This window comes from Macaca thibetana, chromosome 7 (genome assembly GCF_024542745.1).
Source record: "Macaca thibetana thibetana isolate TM-01 chromosome 7, ASM2454274v1, whole genome shotgun sequence".
Classification (NCBI taxonomy): domain Eukaryota; kingdom Metazoa; phylum Chordata; class Mammalia; order Primates; family Cercopithecidae; genus Macaca; species Macaca thibetana.
Window position 1 is genome coordinate 166,323,811 of NC_065584.1, and position 21,138 is coordinate 166,344,948.

The window sequence follows — 21,138 nt, forward strand, 5'->3', positions numbered from 1 at the left end:
GTTTAAATCCAGCAAAGCCTGTGCTTTGAACTCACTGACTCCCAAACTCCCAGTGGCACTTGGACAGAGTGGAGTAATGAGGAAAATCAATATATAATGGTGTGGTGGAATTCAAACTCAGCCCCATTCTATGGATTGCACACTGGGGCTAAACACACCAGAGACAAGCAAACTTCTTAACTAAGGCAAACAAATAATTGGCCTAAATCTCTGGACACTACAAGAAAAGAAAGAGGTCCCAATTAATTTATCATTTCCTCTTGCTGCTTTTAGGACTATGGCAGAAAATCAGTAGAGTAGGGGTCAGGTTGTGGGCAAATGCTGTGGCCCTGGGCTTAAGGAATGTGTATTCTCCCAGAGAGATGGGACACACACAGAGAGGCCACAGAGGTGAGGGCCTTGAGAGTGAGGGAGCTGGAGTTCCAGCTGCTCACATAAGGGAGCCAGGTCAGAAAGGACAGGTAAGGTTTAGAGCAGCAGAAAGGCAAAGGCACCACAGGCAGGGGAGATCCAGGGGCACAGGCATAGGGCAGAGAGAAGAGAGCCAGGCCCAGCAGTAGAATGCCTAGTATGTGTCCAGTCTGCTGCTTGCTTATGGTGACCTTGGGCAACTCATTTAATCTCCAAGAGCCTCTGGTTCCTCAACTCTGACAAAGGGGAGTGGTCTTTACCTTACAGGACTGTTGTGGATGGTAACTTTCCTCTATTAAGAGTTTACCATCTGCCAGGCATTGTGCCCAAGACTTTAAATGATTTATTTATTGTTGTTTATTGTGGTAAAATACACATAACATAAAATTTACCATCTTAATTTTTTTTTTTTGTTTTTTTGTTTTTTTTTGAGACGGAGTCTCGCTCTGTCGCCCAGGCTGGAGTGCAGTGGCCGGATCTCAGCTCACTGCAAGCTCCGCCTCCTGGGTTTACGCCATTCTCCTGCCTCAGCCTCCGGAGTAGCTGGGACTACAGGCGCCCGCCACCTCACCCGGCTAGTTTTTTGTATTTTTAGTAGAGACGGGGTTTCACCGTGTTAGCCAGGATGGTCTCGATCTCCTGACCTCGTGATCTGCCTGTCTCGGCCTCCCAAAGTGCTGGGATTACAGGCTTGAGCCACCGCACCTGGCCATCTTAACAGTTTTTTAAGTGTACAGTTCAGTGGCATTAAGGACATTCTCATTGTTGTACAACCATAGCCACCATCCGTCTCCAGAACTCTTTCCATCTTTCAGAATTTAAACTCTACCCATTAAACAAGTCCCTCCGTTCTCCCACCCGCAAGTCCTGGGAACCACCATTTTACTTTCTGTCTTTGTGATTTTGACTACTCTATGTTCATCAAGGTGGAATCATATAAAATTGGTCCTTTTGTGTCTGGCTTATTTGACTTCGCATAATGTCCTCAAGGTTCATTTATGTTGTAGCATGTGCCAGAATTTCCTTCCTTTTTACGGTTGAATAATCTTCTAGTGTGTATATGTGTGTGCGTGCGTATGTGTGTGTATCACATGCTGTTTATCATCTGTTTGTGGGTACTTGCATTGTTTCCACCTTTTGACTGTTGTGAATAATGCTACAATGAACATGGAGTACAGATTCCTCTGAGATGTTGACTTCCCTTCTTTTGGGATATATACCCAGAAGTGGAATTGCTGGGTCATATGGTCATTCTATTTTTAAGTTTTTGAGGAGCCTTCAAACTATTTTCCACAGTGACTACACCATTTTACATTCTTATCAGCAGAGTCCCAGGGTCCCGATTACTCCATATCCTTGCCAATACTTTGTTCTTTTCATTTCTTTTTTGAGAAGGAGTCTCACTCTGTCACCCAGGCTTGAGTGCAGTGGCACAATCTTGGCTCACTGCACTGAGTTCAAGTGATTCTCCTGCCTCAGCTTCCTTAGTAGCTGGGATTGCAGGTGTGCACTAACACACTGGCTAATTTTTGTATTTTCAGTAGAGATGGGGTTTCTACCATGTTGGTCAGCCTGGTCTCGAACTCCTGACCTCAAGTGATCTGCCTGCCTCAGCCTCCCAAAGTGCTGGGATTAGAAGCATGAGCTACCATGCCCAGCCTCTTTTCTTTTTGTTGACAGTAGCCATCCTAATGTCCTAATGTGTGTGAGGTGGTAGCTTGGTGTGGTTGTGATTTGCATCACTGATCATTAGTGATGTTGAGCATTTTTTCACTTGCTTTTTGGCTGTTTGTATATGTTCTTTGAAGAAATATCTATTCAGGTTCTGTGCCCAGTTTTTAATCAGGTTGCTTTGTTGTTGTTGTTGCTGCTGAGTTGTAGGAGTTCTTTATATATTCTGCAACTCAACCATTTATCTGAAATATGATTTGCAAATATTTTCTCCAATTCTATAAGTTGCCTTTTTAATCTGTTGGTTATATCCTTTTGATGCACAGAAGTTTTTGATTTTTACGTAGTCCAATGTATCTACTTTTTTGTTTCCTGTACTTTCGATGTCAAATTATTTATTTTTTAAAAACCTGTCCTCATTTTGAAGTGGGTTTTATTACTGTTATTATTTTACAGAAGGAAGAAATGGAGGATTAGGAGGTTAAGTAACTTGTCTAGGTGTTCACACCTAGACAGTAGAGGAACTGGGACTAGAACATAAGCCTTTTTGACTCTAAGACTCATACTCTTGACTATTACTCCAAAGTGATAATAAACTGTGAGTCACAGCTCAGACAGTATAACAGTGATTGTGATGATTATGACATTGTTGATAATGATGATGTCATGACAGCATTGCCAAGACTGGACTAGCTCACAGAGATAACCCATGAAGTGGTAACTTTGCCTAGAATTTTCCAGCAAGTAGTGGGGAGAAGGGTGGAGAGTTGAGGGGGCCTCCTTGGGAACCCCTGCATTGATAGACTTTGGACTTTATCTAGAAGATACTGAGGAACCATTGATTTCCAGGGTATTTCTGGAAATGGAATTTGTCAGCTATTTGCAGAGTAAGTTGAAAGACAAAAATCCAGAATCCAGTGGCCCAGCTTGGGAGCTGGTCCAGGGCTGGAAGCCTGATGCAGGAGCTTCCACTGTTTGTTTGAGGAGATGATTGATATTTTCTAGGTCTCTGAACAGCAGCTCAAAGAAGCTGTGGCCCAGGCTGTGGAAAACACCAAGTTTGGAAAGGAGAGGCATCAGTGGAGTCTGGAAGGTAAGACAAATGGTGAACTTTGATGTAAAATATCTTTGCCTTCTTAGAAAGCTTAGGATTTATCCATTAACTCATCCTCTATCCAAGGAATAGTAATAGCAGTTACCATAGACCAGTATAGTATGTAGACAGAGGCTGAAAACTAGCAGCCACCAGCTAAATTTAGCTTATATTTTTGCTTTGTTTGGAAGACACAAGATTTTAAAAGCATCTGAATTTAAATCGCTACAAATGTGCCAGGCTCTCTCCAGCTTCCCTATGGTCCCCACCATTCCCTTTATCCTGTACCAAGTTGCCATTCACACAATAGCCTCATAGGCATTTGAGTTTGCAGCCCCTAGTCTATAATAATAGAATATTGGAAAAATTAACATTTGGGAATATAATTCTGACATTTATTGAATATTTGTAATGTCAGAGACTGTGCTAATTCATGCATTCACACATAATTTTTATGCACATTTTGTAAGAAAAAGGGAGGTCCTCAGAGACTCTCTTACTCAAAGTCATACCACTAGAGCGCAGAGGCTTTGGAATGGAAATCCAGCTGGCTTGACTCCCATGCTTAGCCATTGGGCATTAATCACATCTACCATGGAACATCCTTGTGACAGAACAACATGCAACCATTGGCACTGATATTGATAAGAAATTAAATGATCTGGGAAAATGTTCAGAGAAAAGAGCAGAACACAACATTTCATTTCAGCTCTGGTCTATTATTTCTACCCACCCAACACGCATATATGCTCAGAAAAGCATGACAGAGAAACTCACCAAAATTTTGACAGTAGTTATTTCTGGCTGATAGGAACACAGGTGAAGTGAATTTTTACTTTCATTCCTTCCTCCTTGTGCCTGAGTTTTCTCCAAGGAGGATGCATTATTTCATGACCAGGGAAAAAAAAAAAAAGGAAACTTTTTATTTAAAGAGAAAGTGAGTTAGGAGCTTGACTGGCCTTGGTTCTCTCTCATGGGGCTCCTCTGGCTTTCCTAGTCTCTCAGAATAAGCTGGAATTTGAGCAAGGGACTAGATTTCAATCCTCTCCCACCCCCTCAAGCTGTGATTTTAGGAAAGGGGCACCCTTGACAGCTTACCACTAGAGAGAAGGGCCTCTCAAGGATATGTGGGTAGCCCTAGTGCTGGAAACCAGGGTAGGGGGTACTGAGAACCAGGAAGAAGGGCTAATGGGGAGGGAGGGAGGAAGGTGCAATGGCTAAGAAATAGTGGCTTTCTGCCCTCACCTCACCCTCAACTGGAAAGAAATGGTGACTTCTTCGTGTCAGATTCAAAGTGCCTTGACAGGTAGTTTCTCTGTCTTTGTTATTGAGCCTCAAAATAACCCCAGTGACTTTAAAATTATCATCCTCATTTTACAGATGCAGAAATGGATTTGGGTCCCCCAGGAAGCCGACTCTAAGATGGAGTTTGGTCTGCAGCGTGTTTATTAGGAAGTGTCCTGGGGATCACTACCTGTGGCAGGGAGGGGAGCAGGCAGGGTAGACAGAGGGAGGATGGAGCTGAGATGCACACCCAACAGCTTCAGCCAAGCCCTGGAACTCTGCAACTAAAGTCCACATTAGAGTTGTCCCGAGTTTACCAGCATAGCTGGACCCTGTAACCCAGCTCCAGCAGTCCCTGGAGATGGGCTGCCCCCTTGGACAAGGCAGCTGTCCGCAGCTATGGCAGCCCCTGGAGGGACCCACAGTTGAAAGTAGTCTGCCAGCAGCACTCCCCACAGCTGGAACATCAAGCCCTTCCTCAGTGGGTGATCTGGGTGGCATATCTCCATATCCATCACTCACAGGCTCAGAAAGCTTGAACGATTTTCCCAACCCAAAGTCATACAGCTCGCCGGGGACCAACACCAAGACTGCCACACTCCAGATCCAGAGTGGCGCAGATCAGAAGCAGATGGCTGGTGTGCAGCGTGCTGCCCGCAGCAGTCGCAGGCGAGGCCAGGGGGTGCTTTTGTTTTCTGAAGCTCAGCTATGAAGATTCCCTTGTGCTTCCCACACAGGTGTCAAAAGGCTGGAAAGCAGTTGGCACGGGCGGCCCACCTTGGAGAAGGAACGAGAGAAGAACTCAGCACCCCCGCATCGCAGGGCTCAGAAGATCATGATCCGCTCCAGCAGTGACAGCAGCTACATGTCTGGGTCCCCAGGAGGAAGTCCTGGGAGTGGCAGCACTGGGAAGCCATCCTCTGACGTGGACATCAGCACACACAGCCCCAGCCTGCCCCTGGCAAGGGAGCCAGTGGTGCTTTCTATAGCATCCTCCAGGCTGCCCCAGGAGAGCCCGCCTGTCCCAGAGAGCCAGGACAGCCACCCACCACTGAGACTGAAGAAACCCTTTGAGATATTGGTGAGAAAGCCTACATCCTCCAAGCCCAAGCCTCCACCCAGAAAATACTTTAAAAGTGACAGTGACCCTCAGAAGAGTCTGGAAGAGAGAGAGAAATCCTCATGCTCTTCTGGGCACACCCCACCCACCTGTGGCCAGGTAAGAGGATGGGTCCACAGGTGGACTGTTTCCAAGACCAGACTCAAATCTTGAGCATGGGCAAGTTAGTGTTAGCAGAGCCAGAATGAAAGTTTCTCTTGCTCCACCAGAAAGAAGCTGTTGCTTAGGACTCAGCTGAGGACTGACCATGGAAAGATGGGTTTGAAGGTTGACAGATAATTGAAGTCCCAGTCCTGCTTGCTGGCATCGGGGTTCCCACCCATAACACACTGGAATTTAAGGTTCCTTTCCTCTGTCATTTTTCACTCACCATGAAGGAAAAACACCAGGGCCCCTGCAGGGCCACAGTCTTTGCCTGTGGATCTTTGAGTGTCCTGCTTGTAGGGAGAATAGTGGCTTAAATAACTAAAAAGGGGCCTGGCACAGTGGCTCATGCCTGTAATCCCAGCACTTTGGGTGGCTGAGCTGGGTGGATCATGAGCTCAGGAGTTCAAAACCAGCCTGGCCGAGATGGTGAAATCCTGTCTCTACTAACAATACAAAAATTAGCCGGGCATGGTAGTGGGTGCCTATAATCCCAGCTACTCGGGAGGCTGAGGCAGGGAATTGCTTAAACCCAGGAGGCGGAGGTTACAGTGAGCCAAGATTGCGCCACTGCGCTCCAGTCTGGGCGACAGAGCAAGACTCCATCTCAAAAAACAAAACAAAACAAAACAAAACAAAAGCAAAACAGAACAACAACAACAAAACAAAACAAACGAAAAACAACTAAAAAGGGACAAGAGTTGCTTACCCTGCTTCTTAAGTGAGTAGACTGATATGATTTTGAGAAACTGGCTCCTATTTCTTCCCCAGTTATCTTTGCCTCCTCACTTCCATAGGCATGGATCCTTGGGGAGACCCCACCAATCCGTTAATTGGGGCTGCATGTAGTGGCTCCTTCCAAGGGCTATTGTGAGGATTAAAGGTAACCACTTAAGGCAAGTACCTGAGAGCATCTCAGGCATATTAGCATTCATTGCCATGATCTTTCCCCATCAGGCCCCTTAAAGCCCTCCTTCCCGCCCCTTGCATAAAAGGCAGGCTGACTGACAGGCAGCTGCTATGTCTTGAGCCATTTTTATGCACAGGCTAATTACACTGAGTACTTTCATGTACATTGTGTCAATTAAATCTTACCACGACCTGATGGTGAGAGTCCCAATTGTGCAAAGAGGGAACTGAGAAACTCTCTCAAGTTCACATCACTAGTGGGTCACGGTTACCGACTATACCACGCTGAGTTTTCCATCCTTACCCAGAAGCTGCCTCCCCCATGGCGTAATGGCCCTGCAGGGGCCCTGGCCCTTCCCATAAGCACAATGTAGGGAGGTGGGAAGGGGCCTCTGGAAATCCTCTAAAACAATCTACAGTGAGGGTTGGCTAGCTTCAGGAGGGGTAGCGGTGGAGTCTGGATATTGAGTAGGAGGGGTGAAAGTGAAGGAGGGAGGAGGAAGCCAGGTTACTAAAAAGGAAGTGCAGTTTTGCAGAGTGCTGGCAGGATGTGGCTGGTTAGCAACACATGATGGAGTTCTCAGATGGATCTGTTCTCCCACCCCCCTCTTTTAAGCCCATATTTCATTTTCCCTTGGGCCTGAGACCTACGAGTCCAGAAGGGCAAATCAGGAGCAACCAGTTGAGAAGTCAGTCATTTTGCCTTCCTCCTGGAGGCCCAGAAAAGGAGGAGTGCAGTTGCCACAGCAGGTCTGTCCCAGTGATGCCCTCGGCAGAGCCACATAGGGTATGGAAATATTCCCAAGTAAGGTGCTGGAGAAGGAACTGGGGTGTCCTCAGGGAAGCCCAGGCAGGGAACTTCCCCACAGGTCATCTTTCATGCTCTGTGTGCCTGGGCAGAATACAGGGCTCCCTCCTGTACCCACCCCCAACAGCACAGTCTCCTGGAGACAAAGGCCGTTCTGCAGCTGCCCTCCTCTGTCTGCTCTGCTCTGTCCCACGTGGCCAGCAGATCCTTCTCCCACAAACATTTCCATAAACGCAATCAGCCTGACATACTTTTATTGGGCACTCAGGGGTCACAGAGAAAGGATCATGGCACGCAATAGAAAACAGGAAGCAATTTGCTTGAGGTCACTCTCAAACTTCCCTTGACCGTTCCTGGGGATTTCTCACTGGATGTTTTCTTCCGTGGCCACAGTGTCCACTGTCTCACCACCCCCACCTTCCCTCCCTGCAGTCTTTTCTCTACAGGGTCCCAAGACTGTTGTCAAGCTGCTATGAATGACCCCCAAATCTTTCCCATCTACTCTAATTCAAGGGGAGTTAACTCTCACAAGCAATATGAACTTTGGGATATTTTCTTCAACAAAAAACTGACATCTCTCTTATAGAAAATCAGCTTAAACTCTCACCTGTGCTTAAAAAAACTTCCAACACACAACCAGATTTTCTAAGAATCCTCTCTCAGAAAACAAACAAAAAACCAAACAAAAACATACTTTCTCCCTTCTATGCTGAATCAGCTCTCTCCCTCTTTCCTTCTTTCTCTTCTCCCTCCCTCATCCACCAAGCACAGTTCCAGGAAACACTAGTAAGAGAAAAATTTGTGTAAAATCAAATTTATTTCAGGGGCTAATTTTGAAGTCTCCCATGAAGAGGATGCAATATTGGATGTGTTGATGAAAAGACAAAACACGTTTGTGTCTGTTCCAAGATGTAAAGCTGCGTTGACTGCAGTTGGTATCACATGTGGCTGCCTGTAAAAGCACTAACAATTCATGAATGTCAGCAGATGTCAACTTACACAGCTCACAACCGGGTGAAATTAAATTTCATCCACATGTCATTTCTCTTGTGGACAAGAGTCTTAGAGATCATCAGACCAGTATTTTAAGCTTCTAATGCCATGACTCAGCCTTACTTTTTTAAGGGCTAGTTTGAGAAGCCCAATGATTCCTTTGAAATTAGTTGACCTCTCAATATTTCATAATGCTTTCCTACAGCTCAGTTCTACAGTAGGGAACTTGAGCTGAGGCAATGCTCTGTGAATACATTTCTAACTTTTGTAGACCTTTCCTTCCCCCAAAATGTTTATTGTCAATGTAGATCTTAAATTTCAGGCCATGGATATTTGCCATTTCTTTTTTAGTCCCAAAGGATGCATTTGTTCCTTCCTCCTTCCTTCCTCTCTGGAAGGAAGCCTGCAGCCATGTCAAATGGCCCATCATTACACAAATCTGGAATGAACCGGACGTGGAGACCACTGCAGTATAACACAGCATTTCTCTTGCAGACGATCAAATACAGATGGCATCATTTTGATGATGTCTGCCTTCTCAATCTTTTTTTCCAGATGGGTATTACATTTGGTTGGGCTATGTCTCTGGAGCCCTCTTCTTCTGCCTCTCTGCCTGGAAAATTCTTACTCTGTTTATGAAGCAGACAGAAAGCACTTCTCTAGGAAGCCTTCTTCACCTCTGGGATGGAACTGGTCTCTCTGTTTCCTCTGGGCCCTGACAGCACCTTAAGTACACTGTATGATAATCCAGATTCTTCAAGTATTGCATAGCTATTCAGAGCCTAGTCCATCTTGTCCCTAGACTGTTTCTGGAAGGACCCCAAGGCTGCATCCATGCTCAGTGGTGGAAACAATTCTGCAACAGATTGATGATGTGTCACCCTAGGTGCCACAGAGGGGAGCAATGGCACAGGTGCTGAGTATCTGTCATCTTTTGCAGAACACTTACTAAATATTTGAAGAGTGCTTAACAAGTGACAGCAATTGACAAGTATTTTTCTGAGTGCTCTAACCTTAGGGAACACTAGCTGCCAGGTTTTTTGCTGCCTTGTTTCTACACTGCCCTGTACCCTCCTGGGGTGGGTAGTTCACCAGGATGCAGTTGTAACTGAAGCAATGCTGGTCCCTCTACACTCAAAGCCTTTTGTTCCTATCATAAAGAGCCAGGGTCTTCAGGTATGTCAACAGTATGAGCCCATGACCTGGACACCAGGTTGCTGGAAGTCAAGGGATGCTCTTCATGTCTAGGAGGTTCTGTCTCTGCCATGTCAGCACCAAGGAGGAAAAATAAAAAAACCTCTTTACATGGCTGCTGATGAACTTCTCATTGCAAGCAGCTCAATATCCGTTTTTCCATCCCAATCAAAGCGTGTCTCGCCTTCTCACAGCTTGAGGCTACCGTTTTGACATGGTCTCGCTTCCTGTTTACACCACAGGAAGCCAGAGAGCTGCTGCCACTGCTGCTACCACAGGAAGACACAGCAGGGAGAAGCCCTAGTGCCTCTGCCAGTTGCCCAGGACCTGGTATCTGCCCACAGACCAAGTCCTCCACAGAGGGTGAGCCAGGGCGGAGAAGAGCCAGCCCAGGTAAGCTTTCATTGAGATCTTCCAAAAGGGTACAGGGATAAGATAAGAGCACAAACTGGCCTGAGGATCAGAGTGCTCTGCATTGATACCACCACTGGACCCGGCTGATCAATAGTCAAGGGTCCTGGGTGCCAGGCAGCAGCACCATGGAGGTGCTGTCCAGGGTGGGGAGCCTCCTGGGTGGACGGGTGATGCTGTGGGGGTGGCAGCAGGAATGTAGGCCATTCTGGATAATCGGGAGGATGGAGCCCTTGGAAGAGGTCCAAAGACACACCCACCCAGCCATCCTGGGCAGCTGCTTCTAGGATGCCAACATTCCAGATGCAACAGCCCTGCTGCATTCAGGATTTCTGAGTCAGAGAATGCAATACCAGAAAAGTATAAATAGCATTTACCAGTGGTCATCTCCTCCATGAAGTGGATAGCAAGGGTGTGTCCACATGGTACACCTGACAATGCTAAGACATGACTCAAATATGTATTTGCTTGCTAGAGAGAGCATAGGACTTGAAGTCAGGGAGTCCTGGATCTGTCTGTCATTAGCATGATTCTGAGCAACCTACTTTGCCTTTCTGAGCCCAGATTCACATGGGATGCATTCAGCAAGCGCACATTGAATGCTGGCTTCGTGAGGACCCGTGCTAGATGCTGGGGAGAGAGAGAAAGGGATGAGACCAGGTAGTCAGGTCCTGCCTCCAAGGAACAAGTAGTAGTGGCAGGAAATAAACATATAGGCTATAAACCATGACTGTTTGAGAAACACTACAGCAAAAGTTCATGAAAGACTTTTGGAGGGCTAAGGGACATTTTGGAAAGATCTAGCACATCTCACCCAGGGCAGAGGACCTGTGGGTGGAGGCTCCTCTCCCTTAGTCACCCTAATTGAGGAACATACTAGCGAAAGCAAACGCCTCAGTGTTTAACTAATGGGAGGTTGTCACTCCAGTCTGCAAAGGGCTTGCCTGTGGAACCTGTGCCTCCTGATTCTCTCAACAGCCCCTTACAGCCAAGCCATTCAAAAATGCAGAAACAGGCTGGAGGCCTGGGCTCACTTGCCAAAGGCCAGTCTCTTAGATTGTGCAGAATTTGTCTTTGATATCATCAAGGTGTAATGCTCCATGATTCACTTCTTTTGAAACCTGGCATTGAGACAAGGGACAGGAGGGATCAGAGTTCCTTAAACTGGGTTGCATTCCAGTAGCAAGCATCCCCAAAAAGCACACAGGCCCAGCCTTCCTCTGCCCCTCAGAAAGAGAGCCGGGGCACAGTCTCCCTTACCCATGCAGATATGATGCTGGTTCAATGCTGGCTTCTGAGAAAGACTTCTATGTGCTCCAGGGCATGCCTGAGGTCCTGGCTGGCACAGAGCATTGCAATCCCCTGCTGATCACATTACCAACACCCAGGCTGCATCCCAGGTATCTTCAATCAGTACCGAGGGGTGGGTGTCAGTATTTTTCAGAGCTCTCCAGATTCCAGTGTGTAGCCAAGGTTGAGAATCCTACTTCACAGATTTCTTTCTACCTGGAACCTTTTCATCAGCTTTTGAGGGAGGGAAAACACTCCTTTGCCGAGCAAGCTGATCAATGACCTGTGTAGAGGGAGAGCAGCAAACACACGGCTTCAGGGCCAGGCAGGTACATACATGAGAAATGTTGGCTGGGTGAGAGGGAGCATGAAGAGCTCTGGGAAGCTGGAGGGCCCCATCGGCAGTTGTGCACGGGCACCTTGCTTTTTAACGACATGGGTAGGCCAAAGCACAAACAGCTGTCAACTCATGACCTTTGTCTTAAAAGTTTAAATGGCAAGAGAATTGCTTTGGCTTTTACACATTTAATACAGTATCTTGGAGGCTCCTTAGTGCAGTAGAAAGGACATGAACTTCAAAAGTCAGGAGACATGGGGTCTTGCCCGAGCACTGCCATCAGATGGCCCCTTACCCTTCTTGAAATGTAAAATGCCAGAGATCGGCCCAGATATTCTCTGAGCACCCTTCTAGGCCTAAAACACTACGATACTGTGAGATTAACTCCTACTTCTGGTTCTTCACTTCTGCCTTTTGGCAGCTCAGTCAGGTAATAGCACCTGGAGTTCACCCACCTGGGTGTCCCCCACTTCTGCTAGTCTCCTCCTCTTGAATACTTCTTGCTGTTCAGCTTGGAAACTAGAATTTAGGAAGAAAAGTCACAGTATGATGTAATGCACAGCTTTGGCCTTGTTTCTGCACTGTAGTGACCCAAACATCCCCGATAAAACACCCACTGCTTAAGAGGCAGGCTCGGATGGACTATAGCTTTGATACCACAGCCGAAGACCCTTGGGTTAGGATTTCCGACTGCATCAAAAACCTATTTAGCCCCATCATGAGTGAGAACCCTGGCCACATGCCTCTACAGCCCAATGCCAGCCTGAGTGAAGAAGATGGGACACAGGGCCACCCAGATGGGAACCCACCAAAGCTGGACACCGCCAATGGCACTCCCAAAGTTTACAAGTCAGCAGACAGGAGCACTGTGAAGAAGGGTCCTCCTGTGGCTCCCAAGCCAGCCTGGTTTCGCCAAAGCTTGAAAGGTTTGAGGAATCGTGCTTCAGACCCAAGAGGGCTCCCTGATCCTGCCTCGTCCACCCAGCCAGCACCTGCTTCCAGGGAGCACCTGGGACCACACATCCGGGCCTCCTCCTCCTCCTCCATCAAGCAGAGAATCAGCTCCTTTGAAACCTTTGGCTCCTCTCAACTGCCTGACAAAGGAGCCCAGAGACTGAGCCTCCAGCCCTCCTCTGGGGAGGCAGCAAAACCTCTTGGGAAGCATGAGGGAGGACGGTTTTCTGGACTCTTGGGGCGAGGGGCTGCACCCACTCTTGTGCCCCAGCAGCCTGAGCAAGTGCTGCCCTCGGGGTCCCCTGCAGCCACGGAGGCCAGAGACCCAGGTGTGTGTGAGTCCCCTCCCCCAGGGCTGCAGCCCAATCAGAAAACTCTCCCCACTGGCTCGGACCCGCTTCTAAGGCTGCTGCCAACACAGACTGAGAAATCTCAAGGTCCAGTGCTCAAGATGCCAAGCCAGCGAGCACGGAGCTTCCCCCTGACCAGGTCCCAGTCCTGTGAGACGAAGTTACTTGATGAAAAGACCAGCAAACTCTACTCTATCAGCAGCCAAGTGTCATCGGCTGTCATGAAATCCTTGCTGTGCCTTCCGTCTTCTCTCTCCTGTGCCCAGACTCCCTGCATCCCCAAGGAAGGGGCCTCTCCAACATCATCATCCAATGAAGACTCAGCTGCAAATGGTTCTGCTGAAACGTCTGCCTCAGACACGGGGTTCTCGCTCAAGTGAGTTTCTACACCTGGTGTTTCTCTCTATCTTTCTCATCTTTTTCTTTCTCATCTTTATTTTTAAAAATAATTCTATATATCATTTAAAAAATTCTCAGATACACTGATTAAAGAATTGTTCTGCCTCTTTCTTTCCGTGTGTGTGTGCACAGATGTCTGAGTGTGTGTGTATGTGTGTGTGTCTGTCTGTAGGTATTACACCTCCGCCTTCCATATTAAGGAGGAGTTTTCACGACACCTGGCTTCAGGAAGGCTGGGAGGTAGGAGGTGGGACTGGCTCTCTGGTGCATTGCTCATGAGGGCTGATGCATACCTGTGGAGATTTGGAAGGTTGATGCACATCTGAAATGTCCTGCGGTTACTCAGAAAGACCAGAATGAGGCCAGATTATCCATTGGGAATTCTTACTGCTCTCCAAATGGAATCCACTTGTACTCTGCACGTGGGTTCAACTCCCTGGTCAGGGAGTTAGGATGTCTGGGTCCTAGTCTCAGCTCAGGCACTGAGTCTGACTACGAGCAGGTTCTTTCCATGCTCACCCTCAGATTCCTTATCAGCTCAAATTAGGAGATGAATGAGACCTTCTTTGCAGAACCAAGAGGATGTCAGGCATGCCATGGGGTTCCTGCTGTAGGGCTGGGGCTTGGTCTTCCCTCTGATCAAAGTAGCTCTGCATTTATTAATTTTATTTATTGTTCTTATGCTGCTGGGAAATATCTGTAGAGTGAAGGGATGCTAGTATCTACTCATAGATTTGTTGCATCAAATAATATGCACATAAATGCTTGGCACCACACCTGGGATAGACTAATTATACAATTACTGTTATCTCTTTTTAATAGGATTGTTCATACTGTGTGTTGTTTCTCCCTATGAAAGCCTTTCAGAGCTGAGAGAATATACAGAGGGTCTCACGGAAGCCAAGGAAGATGATGATGGGGACCACAGTTCCCATCAGTCTGGTCAGTCTGTTATCTCCCTGCTGAGCTCAGAAGAATTAAAACAACTCATCGAGGAGGTGAAGGTTCTGGATGAAGCAACATTAAAGGTAGGTTTCCTTTGTAAGCATCTGCAGTAACCAATGGCTTATTATGGCTATGTGGCCACCTTAGTTGGGCCAGAGGGGAAGTAGCTTGAGTAGCCTGCTGACATCAGACCCAGGTTGTGTCCTGTGATGGTTGGATATGGTAGCACTTGGCCACAGTAAGACTTTCCATTTGAAGAGAGCCTTTTAGCTTGTGAACTGCTTTCAAAAGAAGGGTTCAATGACTTCTTGCATCTTCTTTTGTCATTTTATAAATGAGAAAGGTAAGGCTCAATCAAGGTTACAAAACCTAGGTTTTCTGTCTCCAAGTTCAAGTTCAATGTTGTTTCCACAAACCATGGGCTGCTGTCCTGGCATGTGTCTGTTGTGGGATGCTGTCCATTGTAAACAATGTGGGTCACAAGAGCTCTCACCTGGAGCTTTCATTATTTCCACTGTGCATGGAGAGGTGGCTGATCCCAGGGCTCACAAGGCCCCCATACTTCAGTCAAGTCATTCTGAGAGTCTCACTTCCCATATGTTTTCTGAGCATGACCCAAAGGGGTGTGGGGAGGAAGTGGCCAGGCTGAGCTGGGGCCAGCAGTCAGATGAGCTCGGGCTCGTAGGTCCTGCACCCTCTAGGTGCTGCCCCAGGTCTACGCAGGCTTTTGGCACTAGAATGATCCAGACTAGGATGAGAGGATAAGGAGGTTCTCGTTTTCCATACAAGGAGGCCTCATAGCTGCAATTTCCACATCAATAATGTGGGTGAGTCTGGTAAGCACAAGGTGCTGCTGTGCTGAGATTCTTTCTCTGTGGCTTTCACTCATCACCTGGGACCATCATCCCCCAGGACCTTACTCAGTGCAAATGAAATAACATGAAGAGCTGTTCTGCCTGAGCTGCTCTGGAGAGAGTATTTGCTTTCTAACCTGAGAAGAGCCTTCCACAAGGCAAGTAACCTGATACTTGGGTAAGAGTTGAGAGATTTGGGCTAGTGTTGGGGCTTGGAGGTGAGGGTGCAGTGACGTACATTCATCCTTCCATGCTTTTGGGTCTTAGGGGCTCCAAGTCTTAGGATCATAGGGACAGCTACAAGTCAGGTGCTCTAGTGGCCCTGAGCAAGTGAATTCTTTGATATAAATTTACTCCTTAGTGCCAAGGTACAAACAGGTGGCCCAAGAGCCTGTAGGTGTATTTTGTTTGGTCTGCATGGTGATTAAAAAAATACTGAATTCTATATATGACAAAACCTGAATTGAAACCTGGACTTTTTTTAGGGAAGTGATCTGGTAGCGCTAGGTCTGTATTCCTATGTAGAGCTGACCCTTTGAGCAGATGTACTCCTTGGCTCTTTGCTGTCACTCACATCTGCCCATTTTGCTCATTTTAGGGACCTGCCTAATTCCTATAGGCATCTGAGTTTGAGACCCCTGCTCTAGACTGGAATAGGACTCTCTGACGATGTCCTGGCTCCATGTGAGTCCTAGTCTAGGCTAGGAAGTACTGTAGTAGTGTGAGTGTGTGTGTGTCACATTTGCACACTGTGCATTGGGGCAAGATGTTAGCTGGATTTCCTTAGTGCTGCTGCTGTGACCCATGGAGAAGTACAAGGGAAGAAGGAGCAACCAATTCCTGCAGAAGAGCACTGACCCCTGTTTTGTTTTTTTTTTACCTGAAGTCCTACAACCTGACTTCATCTCACACTGTCCAACATGCTATGATTTCTGACTGATTCATGGAACGCCCCCTGCCCGGGTGTGGATGGGGTGAATGAGAGAGGAAAATAATTATGCTTGCTGCTTTACATACATTTTTTTTCTTCTAAGCTTCCCATGACTCCTGAAGAGTCCATTCTTTACAGATGAGGAAATTGAGGTTTGAGGAGGTGATGTAACTTGGAGGCTGGCCAAGCTGGGGTTTGAGATAACAAATCAGTCTGATGTCAGTCTGATGTTAAACTGTTTATCCTCTTGCAGTAAAATTGTTTTTGAATGTATGTATTTCCTCCTGCAGCAATTAGACAGCATCCATGTCACCATCTTACACAAGGAGGAAGGTGCTGGTCTTGGGTTCAGCTTGGCAGGAGGAGCAGATCTAGAAAACAAGGTGATTACGGTGAGTGGTCAAGTGAACCTGAGGTTCCTCCTTTAATTAACTTTAATCTTTGTTGGCCTAAAAATCCTCTAGCATTGAGGAACCAGAGGTTCAGAGGGGAGGTTCTGCTTCATGCTTGGATCTTACAGCCTGGCGATTCTAACGATGTAACAGAATTTTTCTAACACCAACACAATTTAGAGAAGCAAAGAGCTTTGCTCCCATCATAAAAGCAAAACTACAGGTACCACATTTTAGTGATTTCCATGCATGCTATCACTCAGTCCTCTTAATTATTAATGGACCTCATTAAAGAGGCTGAGGCAGAGACATGAGATTTTTTTGTGTTTGTTTATCCCACATATCTTGCAGAAAGGGGACCAAGAAGTGATTGGAGGTAAAGAGTCAGAATTTCTAGGGGAGGAGCTATAAAAATGTCTAGACTGCCTATGAGAGTGTTTCTCAAAATGCATTCTGCCAAATGAGACCGACCATTTCTCTATGAGAAAAGAATTCTTTGTTGAAACATTTTGGGAGTCCCCATAATACCCTGCCAATACTTAGAAATCTGCCATGCAAATTTGCACTGTAGACCCCCTAATGCCTTTTGCTTTTTAAAAGTAGACATTTTCAGAGCTTTTGTTTAACCCAGTATTCCTCAAGTTTCTTTGATTTAAAAAAAAATTTTCTTGGCCGGGTGGGTGGCTCACACCTGTAATCCCAGCACTGTGGGGGGCCAAGGTGAGAGGACTGCTTGAGCCCAGGAGTTTGAGACCATCCTGGGCAACACTGGGAGACCCTGTCTCTATTTTTTAAAAAATTATAGGAAAAGCCCTTTTCTTACACAATAGCCATAAATATGTCATCGAATCAGTGTTTTGATAAAACTACTTTGGGGAATTCTGACCTACGGCAGGTGAGGCAAAAGATTTTAGTTGGACTCCCAACTAGAATTGTGCTGATACAGTTTAGGACGTTGTGTTGGGATAGATTCTGAGGGCTTACCTGGTCATTATTGCTGGTGATCTCTGCTCTGGATGGAGAAGGAGGGAATGCTGGCCTCTGTGCCAGCAGCTCCAATCTAGGACACAATTATCTTTAATCTTTGTTGGCCTAAAAATCCTCTAGCATTGACTAACTGGTTCAATCCTCCTCCAGCAAGTATGTGGACTTGACTTGAGTGATTTCTGGTCCTGACTTCCTTTGGTTTGCTCAGGTTCACAAAGTGTTTCCAAACGGGCTGGCCTCCCAGGAAGGGACTATTCAGAAGGGCAATGAGGTTCTTTCCATCAACGGCAAGTCTCTCAAGGGGACCACGCACAATGATGCCCTGGCCATTCTCCGCCAAGCTCGAGAGCCCAGGCAAGCTGTGATTGTCACAAGGAAGCTGACTGCAGAGTCCATGCCCGACCTCAACTCCACCACTGACTCTGCAGCCTCAGCCTCTGCAGCCAGTGATGTTTCTGTAGAATCCTGTAAGTTCTCCCAACTCCCACATGGGCCACATCCTCTTTGGCCATGTGTGGCCAGACCTGATGGGGCTACTCAGTAATTTGTGACCCCAAGAATGTGTGGCCTGCCTAGTATACTGTTTGAGATGTATGTCTGTGTTACATGTGCCTGTGTGCAAACATGGGGGCAGCATCACCCCGGGCTCACTTGATGCCCAGGGCATCTATGGCCTGGGAGAGGAGAGGATCCCTAACAGACACCTTGTGTTTTTCTTAGCAGCAGAGGCCACGGTCTACACGGTGACACTGGAGAAGATGTCTGCAGGGCTGGGCTTCAGCCTGGAAGGAGGGAAGGGCTCCCTGCATGGAGACAAGCCTCTCACCATTAACAGGATTTTCAAAGGTGTGGGGTGTGTCTGGTTCTTTGTGGGTTCTCCAGTTGTGGGCATGTGGCCAGGCCCCCAAAAGGCTTCTGGGCACTTTCTGGGCTATGTTGGTTTCCCACAACTCCATGTCCTCTTCATAGGCATGCTGGTCTTTTTAGGGCTGAATTCTGCTTTTTCTACTTTTTCTCCTTTGCTCTGACATCCCCTGAATCCCTGGTGTGTTTTGATGGGTCCTCATAAACACCTAAGTCCTGGGCTTGGTTTGGGTTGGCAGGGCCAGGACTCTAGAGTGAGGCAGTGGGGCACTGGCCTACGGTGCAAAATTTTAAAGGGGTGCCAAAATATGCAGTAACCCAGATCAATACTATTTTAATGCAGTGTGTTTTTTTAAAGTTAATTTTAGAAAAACATGTTGAACAAAATATCAAAGTTTAAAGACAGTCTGACTTTGTACTGCACACTTGGCCTCATTTGCCTTACCCTAGAACTCGACACATCAGCTCCTGCCTTTATTTAAAATTTTGTTATTTGGTTCATCAGGGATTGGAGTACAAATCAGTCTGATATGGGGGTCACTTGGATTTCCCTGTGAAAATCATGAATGACTGTGGCAACCATGTAAAACCACCCCTGATTCTTTGGTGTTCCTCAAATTGGAGGTCTCCAAGCCACAGAGCAAGGGGTTGTAGAGAGAGGAGTACTGGAGAGGGAGGCAGGTGAGCCGGGTTCTAGTCCCAGCTCTGCCTGTAACATGCTGAGTGACCATTCCCTTCTGGGCCTGAGGCTCCTCATCCATAAAAGGAGGTAAAGAGGTACAGGTGTGTATCTGAGGGCTCTTAGGACTGAGACCCAAAGGGACTCTTAGCTCTGTCCCTCACCCACCATAAGCTCCTGTTGCCAACTGGTTTCATTACAGGAAGTTCTGCTGCAGCTGCAGAAACCCAGAAGGTACAGTGAGGCTTACATGGCATTCCCCCCAGAATCCATGTTAACCCCAATTCTGGGAAAGATATTTCTAATTTTTGAAGGTCAATTTAGAAGGAACATTGGGTTCAATGTCAAGAGGACTAGATTCTAGTGTTAGTTCTGCCCCATGACCTTAGTAGCATGACCTTGGACAAGTCACTTCACCACCATGGACCCATTTACTTAAATGTTTAGGATGAGACTGCCAGCTACAGCGTGATGTGGGAGGGGAGATGCAGATTCTGGAGCCAGAAAGTCTGGGTTCCAGCCCAGGGCCTACCACTAGCAGCTGTGAAGCTCTGGGCCAGTTACTTGAGTTCTTGGTTTCCTCAACTGTTAAAAGGAAACACAAATAATACATCCCTCATAGGATTACTGTCATAAATGCAAAACGTTAGCACAATGCCTTTTAAAATAAATGCCCAATACACTTTAGCTATGTTTTCATTACTATGATTAGTATTGTCTTCTACTCTTATTCAGGATTTGTGAAGACCACTGTGTCAAATGGATGGGAAATTATCTTTTAATATAAACAAGTAAAATAGCATTGTTTTCACATGCAGCTTTGAAATAGTGGGGGGCATATATGTTTGTTTCCTTTTTTACGTAGACACAGAGGACTTCATGCCACTCAGAGGCAAGATCCCTGTAAAGATTGTTGCACAAAAGTCTCACTAGCCCTCTTCCCATACCACCCATTGCTGATGTCCTCATCAGATGCGGAGAAGAAATGTGAAGGGGATAGGATATTGGGTCAGTGTCCAAAGCAGGGTCTAGGCAGGACTCAGTTCCCCAGAGTCTTCTATGAACTATGGACGGTGCTCCAGCCAGGCTAAGGCGCGGAGCTGCCTGATGATTCCCTCCCCTGGAGACAGCATGGGCTATCCTTTTCCAAGGGCCATGGAGAGCTGCAGCCTGGTTCCCTAACCTCTGAGTCACCATCTTAAGAGATGCCTCATTTTAGAACCACCAACAAGCAAGCTCCCACGGGATGATGCCCCACTCTCTACCAAGCTATCCTGGCTCCCTGGAGATCAAGGAGAGGAGGCAACTTTTCTTGTTCCCCATCATCTGTGGAACCCATTATCTTCTCCCTTTCAGGAGCAGCCTCAGAACAAAGTGAGACAATCCAGCCTGGAGATGAAATCTTGCAGCTGGCTGGCACTGCCATGCAGGGCCTCACACGGTTTGAAGCCTGGAACATCATCAAGGCCCTGCCTGATGGACCTGTCACGATTGTAATTAGGAGGAAAAGCCTCCAGCCCAAGGAAACCACAGCTGCTGCAGACTCCTAGGCAGGACATGCTGAAGCCAAAGCCAGTAACACATAGCTCCTATAACTGCTGATTCTCAGGGTCTCTGCTGCCGCCCTACCCAGATGGGGGAAAGCACAGGTGGGCTTCCCAGTGGCTGCTGCCCGGGCCCAGACCTTCTAGGACACCACCCAGCAAAAGGGTTGTCCCTAAAGTAAGGGCAGAGTCACACTGGGGTAGCTGATACAAATTGTAGACCGTGTAAAAAGAGAGCTTAATGATAATATTGTGGTGCCACAAATAAAATGGATTGTGATTTCATATGAAATTCATGCCTGGCTTTGAAAAATGTTTCAAGTACTGTAACTGTGTCATGATTCACCCCCAGACAGTGACATTTGTTTTTCTCATGAATCTGCAATGTGGGCAGAGATTGGAATGGGCAGCTGATCTCTGTTTCACTTGGCGTCAGCTGAAGTCATGCAAAGGCTGGGACCATGTGAGATTACTCACTCATACATCTGGCCGTTGATGTTGGCTGTTGGCTGGGAACTCACCTGGGGCTGGTGGCCTGAATGCTTATAGGTGGCCTCTCCTTGTGGCCTGGGCC

At 47.0% G+C, this 21,138-nt stretch overlaps 1 protein-coding gene across 12 annotated transcripts in view; it reads left to right on the forward strand.

Moving 5' to 3' along the window:
- IL16 (interleukin 16) overlaps positions 1-20,854 on the forward strand; it is a 129,632-nt gene extending 108,778 nt beyond the window's left edge. For 9 of the 12 annotated variants that reach the window (XM_050798549.1, XM_050798551.1, XM_050798554.1 and 6 more), the window contains 9 exons: positions 3,088-3,175; positions 5,197-5,678; positions 9,870-10,020; positions 12,253-13,345; positions 14,228-14,396; positions 16,389-16,490; positions 17,686-17,944; positions 18,198-18,323; positions 20,377-20,854. In XM_050798549.1, the coding sequence (XP_050654506.1) occupies positions 3,088-3,175; positions 5,197-5,678; positions 9,870-10,020; positions 12,253-13,345; positions 14,228-14,396; positions 16,389-16,490; positions 17,686-17,944; positions 18,198-18,323; positions 20,377-20,570 (2,664 nt within the window). In that variant the 3' untranslated portion in view covers positions 20,571-20,854. Of the gene's footprint in view, positions 1-3,087; positions 3,176-5,196; positions 5,679-8,382; positions 8,455-9,869; positions 10,021-12,252; positions 13,346-14,227; positions 14,397-16,388; positions 16,491-17,685; positions 17,945-18,197; positions 18,324-20,376 lie in introns of those variants that run through there. The other 3 variants (XM_050798550.1, XM_050798557.1, XM_050798561.1) reach the window with 2 other exon arrangements.
- Positions 20,855-21,138: the final 284 nt, after the last annotated feature.